This window comes from Limulus polyphemus, unplaced genomic scaffold (genome assembly GCF_000517525.1).
Source record: "Limulus polyphemus unplaced genomic scaffold, Limulus_polyphemus-2.1.2 Scaffold1930, whole genome shotgun sequence".
Classification (NCBI taxonomy): domain Eukaryota; kingdom Metazoa; phylum Arthropoda; class Merostomata; order Xiphosura; family Limulidae; genus Limulus; species Limulus polyphemus.
In genome coordinates, this window is record NW_013667540.1 from 38,301 (window position 1) to 48,477 (window position 10,177).

The 10,177-nt window shown below is 30.4% G+C and overlaps 1 protein-coding gene across 1 annotated transcript in view; it reads left to right on the forward strand.

The window, feature by feature from the left end:
* Positions 1-1,324: 1,324 nt before the first annotated feature.
* Positions 1,325-10,177, forward strand: part of LOC106465393 (protogenin-like) — a 178,450-nt gene continuing 169,597 nt past the window's right edge. Inside the window, exon 1 of the mRNA XM_022393285.1 lies at positions 1,325-1,477. Within this exon, the coding sequence (XP_022248993.1) occupies positions 1,411-1,477 (67 nt within the window). The 5' untranslated portion in view covers positions 1,325-1,410. The remainder of the gene's footprint in view (positions 1,478-10,177) is intronic.

Genomic DNA, 10,177 nt, shown 5'->3' on the forward strand with positions numbered 1-10,177 from the left:
TGGTCGGCGAGGTAAGCCAAAGGTGGTGCATGCCAACAGGCTTTGGCATTATCATAGTCCAGGACATTTCAGTTGGAACTTGTACTTTTGTACAATATTTTACTTTTCTGAGTACTTTTTCTAAGATCTGTATGAAACGCAACACGGATATTAAATTATTCAATTAATATGAGCAATCGGCAACAAACTTCAATAAAGTTATTTCAAAAATAACAATGAAATAGAATAGAGTAAGTAAAGTTTAACTGTAATTACCTACACCTTAGTACAGTCAACTAACTATCCTGATGTTCCCATAGCCACTACTTGTGATTAATCACTTTCCTGTGTAATACTAATTAGGTCTAAACAATCGTTACTAAATGAAAATGGCCAGGTGGTTAGAGTGCTCGACTCGCAATCTGAGGGTCGTGGGTTCGAATCTCCGTCACGCCAAACATGGTCGCCCTTTCAGCCGTGGGGGCGTTACAATGTGACAATCAATCCCACTAGTCGTTGGTAAAAGAGTAGCCCAAGAGTTGGCGGTGATGACTAGCTGCCTTCCCTCTAATCTTACACTGCTAAATTAGGGATGTCTATCGCAGATAGCCCGCGTGTAGCTTTGCGGGAAATCCATAACCAACAAACAAACTGTATAGAAAAAAAAAAAAAAAGAGAGAAAGATGAAATTGTTTCGCAAATAGTTCGACGTCGTTTTAAGTGCGAGTGATTGGTCCGAACCCACTGTGTATGCTGCACTTTGCCAATTAATTCTATTGTCTAATATCATTTTTAACTTTTTGTGTTGATATTGCTGTTTGTTAGATGTTGCTTAGGCTTGTAACATCAATTAGATAATTTATTTATTTCTTGCGGCATTAAACCTTTAAAATTGATTCTGTTAATTAAAATTCGTGCGCATAGGGAAACATATACAGTTTTCTTAATTTTATAAGCAATAAATAAAAGTTGTTGTATGTTTGCCATCACATCATCATTGATTCACTACTCTTTAACCTACAACAACAGGCATAATCGCTAATGAAGTGCAACTTTCGTGCTTGTTTTATAAACCTTTTCGCGGGAGTAGCTTACGTCAAAAGGCTGTTTCTTTTGTTAAACATTTACCCCTGAAAGGGTTCGTCGTTATACCTAAAAATAATATATTTGGCATGTTACATCAATTACATAATATTAATAAAAATTATCTTAGGAACTAAATATTTTTTATTTATACCACATACTAGAAATTGTAATGTAAATTATCTTAAAAAAGTAGGGGATGATAGCAAACAACAGAATGCGTTACCGCCTCTGTGCAAACCTGATGGTTCGTACATTTAGTGGCTGTTTGGTGTATTCGTGCACACGCTACATTTGGCTTGGAAATTGAATTTTTTTTTCTATGGAGTTTCTTTCGTCTGGAGATTTATGGAGTCAAGAAACATTCAGCTAACTTGTCTGCTTTTACTGATAATCTTCAATACTTTCTTGAAGGGTAAGTCCACATAGTTTTTTACTGTGTGACCACGTTGAGCGCTGGGCTCCCACAAACCGACTGTACAGTGTTTATATATATATACGCACACATACTTGTAAACTACTTTTGCTCTTTGGGGGTATTGATGATGGCTGTTCGTATTTAGGGAGACAACAGGATCGAGCGGTTTCTCGACCGCGTTGGTACCGATACATTTAAAAGACTGGTTTGTGTAACCTTCTATCGTTTGTATTTGTGCTATCATTTTTTTTAATGTTACCTTACAATAAAACGTAGTTGATGATAATTTGGGATAAAGTGATTACTGTATAATACTGCCTTATTTCGTGTGACACGTTGCACTACGTTACTTTTTTTTATGTAGTGTATATGTGATAGCAGTTTTTAAAACTAAACGTGAAAGTGTGAAATAATACAAAAGAATACTAGGACCATAACGACTGCGTTCTTTGTAGTTTTTTATTCAGTTATAGCTACGAGGACCATATTTTCAAATCGTAAGAATGGGATACCAGTTTTATTTGAGAAAATGATAAGCAATCAATTATGCAAATAATAAATATCATCAAGTAAAAAGGATATGTTGATTTATTTGTTCTTACTTGATATCTTTCTGAGTAAAGATTTTGGGAATCTTGTTGGTCAAGATTTATAGTCATTCACATTCACTTTTGAATTGCTTTAGATAAATCAAATTTTTGCTGTGAACATAATCTGCTGTTTGCATTTGACTGTCTTTCTTTATTTTGCGATGTGCAAAACCACTGAGCTCATGATTTTACACATATCAAAGCATTTAGAGCAGTGGTTCCCAACCTGTGGTCTGCCTAGGTAATATCGTCTCATTAAACAAGTAAGTTTTTAATACTGATGTTTTTTTTTAATTGCACACTCGCTTATATATGCCATTTATTTAACAGTGAAAAGTGTGAAAACGAGTTAATTATTAATTAATAAAAACAGTTTGTTGGGTAGGCAGAATCTTTCAAAAACATGGGTTCCTTGGGGGGGAAAAAAGTGATAATAAAAGGGGTCCCTGGTGGAGAAAAGGTTGGGAACCACTGAGTTAGACTGTTGAATGCATTAGTGTGCTACAGACTGCCTTATAGCCAACTTCAGAAGCAGCAGCAAAAGGCTGTGCAGAGTAATTCCAATCTGTGTGATAATTTTCCTACTTTGTAAAAAAAATTGAAACTGTTGATTTACAGTTTTGAGAGGTCCAGATTATTAAATATAGGTATAGAAACATACAGATTGTTGACAAAATTAAAACTGGAACTCTCAGGCATCACATAAAAGATGTGTTGGGACACTGAGACTGTACCAGCTAAACTTGAATGTGGTCACCCTTGTCATAGCTGCTCAATGGAAAGTAATGTTTGAAAATTATACAATAAGCTTATTTAATTAATAATGTATGGTGTAATATTGAAGATTATAAATATAAATATGTAGAATTTAATTCTAGTATATATAACTAAAATAAAAATTTAATGAAAAGTATACTTGAGGCTGCTTTTTCATGCTGGATGAAAAATGTGAATTTTTTGTTCCAATTAAAACATAAATTCTGGTAATTGTTCTTGTGTTTTTAATATAGCAATAAACTTTATATAGATAGGTAATTCTCTCATCTTTTTTTTTTTGATTGAAGACACCTCCTATTGATCTAGTTATCTTTGAAAAAGCATGTTGCTTAAAATATTAATTAGTTAAAAGCTTATGAAAAGTATATAAAAGTTAAGAAGTGGTTAGAAAATTTAATTCAAGTTAAAAATCAAAAGAAAATTTCTTTATTTGGTAGAATGTGGAGTAGAATCCTATTTTGAAACCTTTATGTTGAATTAATTATATTATTAATTTGGACAGCTTCTTGGACAAAAATATTTCTAAATATGCTGATGATACCAAGATGTTTAGAAGGGCTGACACTGTTGATTTATTCAGAAAGCTTTGGATAACTATAATGAAAAATGAGATGCTGTTGGGCTATGGAGATTTCATATGAAATACAAAATTGTTGTAACATCTTCTTTTGTTTGTGGGTTCTTTTAAATTCCAAGTCCAGTCCATGTAAATGATAACAAATTAGGGTATTTCTTCCTTAACATTTTTACAAACTGCCTTCGTTGTGTATAGTTGAAGGCCACATATACGAATTAAATTAACTGCACTACACTAATGTAAAGAATAAAGTTACTTGTACCACTTCACAACTGAAACAAACAAAAAACACAATGTCTTATTTGCTATATCAGCTAGAAATGACTACTGTGTTTAAACAAGTCTACAATCTTATATTTATAATTTACCCTTGAATTTACTAGAAGTCAAATCTTTTTAGAACATCTAGGTATTCTAGTCCTATCTTATTAACCTTTTGATCTTAACATCATAATTATGACCTGCAGCTCCTTCCAGTATACAGGAAACTTGTGACATTAAAATGTAGCTTATGAAAGTATTTTTTGTAACAGGAGAAAGTTGTAGAAATGGAGAATACACCAACTAAGTCATTAACTGTGTTCCTTGGATCTGTTTATTGAAATTCTAAAGTAAGAGTAATAAGGTTATCTGCATTTTAATATTATTTAAATTTTTAGTGATGCTTCATATTAAAATTGCTATATGCAGTTTTTATACTTGTAGAACAAAGTGCATAGAAAGATAATTGCTTTAAAAACTGATAAAATCATGAATGTTTTTTTCCCGACATACTGAAAAACAGGTGTAATTTAATTGAAGAGGTTCATATAATCTAAATGTAGATAGTTTGATTGACTTAATGGAAAGTTTAGAAATAAGAATTTGAATGTTAATGATATTAAGTTTACGTTTTGGAATCTTTGATCCAGATTTATTCTGTGCAAAATTATTTATACCTTAGTTATGAATGTATGAAAGCTTTGACCCCCTAATATGGTATTCTTTGTTTGAATTATATTAATCTTTTTGTTATACATGTCTGTGGATGTAAATGGATTCATTTGGTTAATTTGATCATTTTAGTGTTGGGTAGATGTCTTGATAGGTTGAACACCTTTTACCCAAATTGCTTATTCTTTTGTTAATTCAGTTTCAAAAAATGTTACAGAATGGAAATAGTATTTTTGCAGAATAAGTGTGTGTGTGTATTTTAACTGTAAATACTTGTACCTTAATATACTCAACTACAAGTGGTGTTCTCATATATCTGTGCATTTGTGTATTTTAACTGAAATTATTTGTACCTTAATAAACTCAACAACAAGTGGTGTTTTCATATATCTGTGCATTTGTGTATTTTAACTGAAATTATTTGTACCTTAATATACTCAACTACAGGTGATGTTCTCATATATATATGTGTGTGTGTGTGTTCAGCTGTTTACTTTCTACCACTTTTCCCACATCTATAGCTTTCTCTGGCTAAAAATTGTAAACTAATACTTTGTAGAGAACTTCCAGCAGACTTTTAAAGTGGAACAAAAATCATTCATAGTTCTTTGTTTTAGTGGATAAATTAAAACGTTTTAAATTGTAATCATAGTTTTAGTTTTTTATGTTGTGAAATGTTTGAATAAGTAACTTTTCCATATCTCTTTTGTGTAATGAAGATTCTAAAACTGATAACTGTACAAATGACATAAGAGTTTTAAGCAAAGAGAAGGTACATTTTTATTTGTAATTTAAAACATGTTTGAACAATTAATAGAAAAAAAGCTTTTCCTACAGTCACACAATCAGTGGAATACATAAAATTTTTGTTACTGTACATCTAATCATTATTTTGAGGTAGAATGAATATGGTTTTGTTTGAAGGAATGTGATTCTAAACACCTGTACCTTAAAGAAACATGCTGACGAGTGAAATTAGAGTAGGTGATATTTTGTTGATGGACAGAGATGGACCATTTTATGTGAAGTAGAATATTTGTTGGGTAATTGTTTGGATGTGAAAAGCTGCATTTAGCTTGTGATGGTGGTCTTAGTGGTTATTCAAAAATTATTGGTGACTTGGATGAACTGAATGACATTTTATGAGCCAAACAGTTCCCTTGCCCTCTATTCAGAAGTCCAAAATTAATGACAGTGGCAGATAGTCTGAGCAGTTTTTGCATAACAAAGAATAGGAAACAAGCTCAGTGACATTGAGAATCGAACTGAGACCCTCAAATCATGAGCACCCCACCTCCGAATCACCAAGGCTGAACGAACTTGAAGTAAAAAAAATAAAAATTAGAAAGCTGGAATTGGGCAGAGCACAGGTAGCCCATGATGTAGCTTTGGAAATTTGGAATAACTGAATATAGTAATAATTAAAAACTCTAATTTTGATTAGTTAATTAATTTCATCACAGTCAATTCATAATATGGATTAATTGGCTGTTGGAATAATCAAAAATAATAAGAATTGGAAACCCTAATTTCATTTAGTTGATTATTTTGGGGAAAATCAGTGTGTTTGTAATTTTGATCATTCAGTTAGTTTATGTGATATTAATTGATGTAATCACTGCTATAGGTAACTGATGAAATCACCCACTTTGATATATGACTGCCATTAGTCTTAGCATATACATGTGTATGTGATGGAGGATCATCATATAAATGAATTTTATTAAGAAATATTTTTTAAACCATACATTCTATGAAATAACAAGGACAATCAAGGCGATATAAAGCTATTCAGCCTCTCAAGGTCATCCACTCCTCAGAATAATCAGACACAACCTTTAAGAATGAAGAGTGGTAAAATTTATAAAGAAGTGAATACTTATATTCATATGAGTTGTTTCACTTTAACCAAGACTTTAAACAGCTAACAATACAACCACAATTATAAGTTTTTTTCATTGCATGTTTTTTCTGGTCATTTTAAACATACAAATGTGTTGTAATATAGAAAATTCTTCACATTAAGGTTTGTCGACCAGAAATTATTATTTCTTATTTAGGCTGACAAGAAAATGTTATTTGTTTTAAGATAGATCAAGAAGAGAAGGAATTTACTACTTGTCCCAACAGTGTTTATGTCAGGCCTCAGCTTATGAATAACTAAACTTTTATTTGGAGGCTTTGTTTATCATTGGCTCTTGCTAAGATTTTAAACCAATTGGAATGAATAACATCACATTCTCTTAGAGAATGTTTTAAGTACATTTGACTTAATGGGGGATCTTAGGTTAACATTGCTTATTTAAATGATTATGAATTATTTTATAAGTTACAAAATTTGGATAATTAATTTTGCATATAATTTCTTGATGTTATTAAATTCTTTATTCATTACCTTATACATGTTGGATATTTTACATATACGATGAAATAAAATTTTTACTGAATTTTCTTTGAAAATATTTGTAATGAAGCTTGTGTAGTTGAAATACAAGCCTGTAAATGTTTTATGATACACTTTACATTCAAATTTACCATTATTATTACTACTGATTAAAGTGTCCAAAAAAGAAATTTTATGGTCATGCTGATGTTCCACAGTAAACTTCAGGCTACTATGTCCACTATTCAAATAGTGAAAAAAGTGGGAAGTTTGATCAGAGTTCTTGAAGATGGAGAAGGTGTCATCATCATCATCATATCACAAGCGATAAAGAGGTTTAAGCTGTTGTTGGCATTTTTCTAGCCATTGTCTTTAATGAAAACACAGAAATAAATTGGAAAAAATGACACTTGCATTGAGACCGTAACAATGCCATCAACCTGATCATACAGCTTTCCATTATAAAGAAAATGAGATTCATAAGTAGCAAAGTTCATCAGTTTCAAATATGAAGATTTTGGAATAGTCACATTGTAAAGCAGATCAGCACTTATCTGTATGTTTTCTTCTAAAGGTATATTTATATATTATGATTCTACATCAAAACTGGCATAGTGCATATTATTGTTAAGCTTCAACTGTTGTATTTCATGATAAAACTCAAAACTGTCTTTTAAAGTGTATTCGTTAGTGGTAAACTTCTTCAAAAGTCAACTAAGAAACTGGTGAAAAAGTGATTGTAGGTTCTAATGTTAAAAACTATTGGTTGTAAAGGAATCCTTTATGAAATATAGGCATACCATAAAAAATACCTGGATGATTTCCTAATGGTCTAATGTTCTGATATTGTTTTTGATTGAGAATATTATCTTTCTTCAATTTCCTAGGTATCTTCACAATTTAGCTTCCCTTTTATCAGTAGTATAATAATGCAGCTTGAAAAATTTAGTAGAATCACTTACAGTATCTTCTGCTTTCTTTAAATAATCAGCTTTATCTAAAACTACAGTACTAGTTCCTTTGTCTGATTTGGAAATAACAAAAACTATCACTTTTATAATGATTAAAAGCAGTTCAAAAATTGACTTAAGTTATTGCAGATAGGTTGTTGTGACAATATTTGCAAAAACTGTTCAAATAGTACAAGATAATCCTCAAAATTTAAGCCTGTTAGTGATACTAAATTTTAAAACATGAGCTAAAACTTTTTTCTACTTCTTTCAGAACATACTTTAAATAATTGAATATAACTTTATCAGGTTGTTTTATAAACAAATTTTTACCTAACTGTTGTCTCAAGTTGTTTAACTTAATCAACTGTTTTTCTTTAAATTGTAAAATAATTTTATTATTTTGTTCAATAAAGTGTAAAATGTAGAAAATCCAAACTACAAATTTGATTTTCAAACAACTTATATGCCTCAACTGATAGTCTTGTTAACAATTTCAATAAATGATTTATTTGTCTAATTTCAAATTTAAGTAATTAAATTTGAGTGTAAGATATAAAAGAGTGTTTAGTTTAGGTAGTATTAGTAATTAATTTATTTTGTGTTTGTAATTTATTGATGTTGAGGATATTGAACGTTGTGTACAATCCACTATAGAGATTTCTAAAAAGCCTAAGTGATAGATGTATAAGTAGCTGCGACCAGACAAGGGGAAACAGAGAGAGAGAGAGAAGTAAAAAGTAAAGTCATGGGAAGGAGATGTTCGGTGAGAGAAAAGTTAGAAAATGCAAAGTTAACTGTCATAGGAGTTAAAGGCCTGATGGTTGATATCTTAGAGTGAGATTAATAGCTTGAAAGAGATAAAGAGAATAATTTGTCTTGTCAAAGGATGTTCTAAACTAATTGAACCCACCTGTGTGGACTTTGACAAAACTCAGATGATTATTGGAAGTTCGGGATACAGCTGAGGTAGCTCACGAAACAGTAAGTAAATTATATACGGATACTATTGAGATATATATATAATAGAAAAATAGTTTGGATTGTCAATTGAATTCCAAAGCAACTGAATTGTCCTAATTGGAATTTTGACAAGAAGAAGAGAACTGTAGAGTGTGTAAGATACAACTATGATCTCCATAATGTAAAGAATTTTGAACATATGTTTAACTTGTTTCGAATATATATATATATATATATATAATTTAGAAATAAGTGGAGTGCATGCTGTTTGTGTATTGTCAACAAGTCACAGTAACCTACTGTAGAAGAATCATTAGCCCAACACATCTGTATATTTACATTACTACACTAATATATACTAAAAAAAAGTTTCCTACATTGAGTTCTATGATACTGACTAGAATGGTAAAATTGAGGAAACTTAAATGTATGCATTCATTCAGAAAATAGAACTGTAGTTTGTTTTTGGAAAATTTTGCGTGTATTCTTTCAGCACATTTTAAGTAGTTATTAATTATTTATTTTGATGATGTCAGCAATCATTTATTCTTGGGGAATCTCGAAAATAATATAAAATTTAATAATAAATAAACTATAAAACACTTCATTCTCTAACCTGCTTCCATAGCTAAAGATGTAAATTTATATATCTTAAGTCCACCTCCTTTTTATTTTTATTTTCTCCATTCCCAATTTTGAAAACTTTAAATTTGGGCATATAAGTTGGAGCAGTCTGCTATGAAAAAAAATGTAAAAGCCAATCAGAATCAAAAAGTGAAAAAACCTTCAATTATTTAAAAATAACCCCAAATACTTTTATGCTTTACATCTAGAAAAATAAAATATTCTATAAAAATATGCATTAAATGTAATATTCCAACGCCATACAAACTTGAATAAAATAAGCATTACCAACAAACTAATATTAACTAAAATACTCCAACTAGAATTCTAAAACTTCCACCTCCTAAGAAAACAAAACACAGAAATAAATTAAAACCTCTTCCCATCCATTGGCCACAAGCTTTCAGCTCTACCTTAGTCTATCACCAATTGAGATAAAAGGACTATTCTTAGGGCATTTATCAGATTACTACGTTTTTTTAGCAATAGAAGTAATTTACTACTTGTCTCAGTAATGTTTATCTTGGACCTTCATACATTTAAATAAACCAACAACAAAAAACCAAAATAACTAAGTATGAATAAATCTATATAAAATCAAATTAAACTCATGCAGAACTGGCAGTTTCTCATTATTAATCCCCGCCTCAAACTACTTCCTGTTGCATCGTAAGATGAATCTTTGATCTTGGTGCTCCAAATATTTAACATCAAGATACGTTCAAAAATTTCTTCTGTCATGAATGAGTGAGTATGTACTTAGGTTTTTAAAACTTGACATTGTTATACTAAATGTATGTATAGTATATGTGTATGTGTATATATATATATATATATATATATATATATATATATGTGTGTGTGTGTGTGTGTGTGTGTGTGGTATATATATATAAAAAA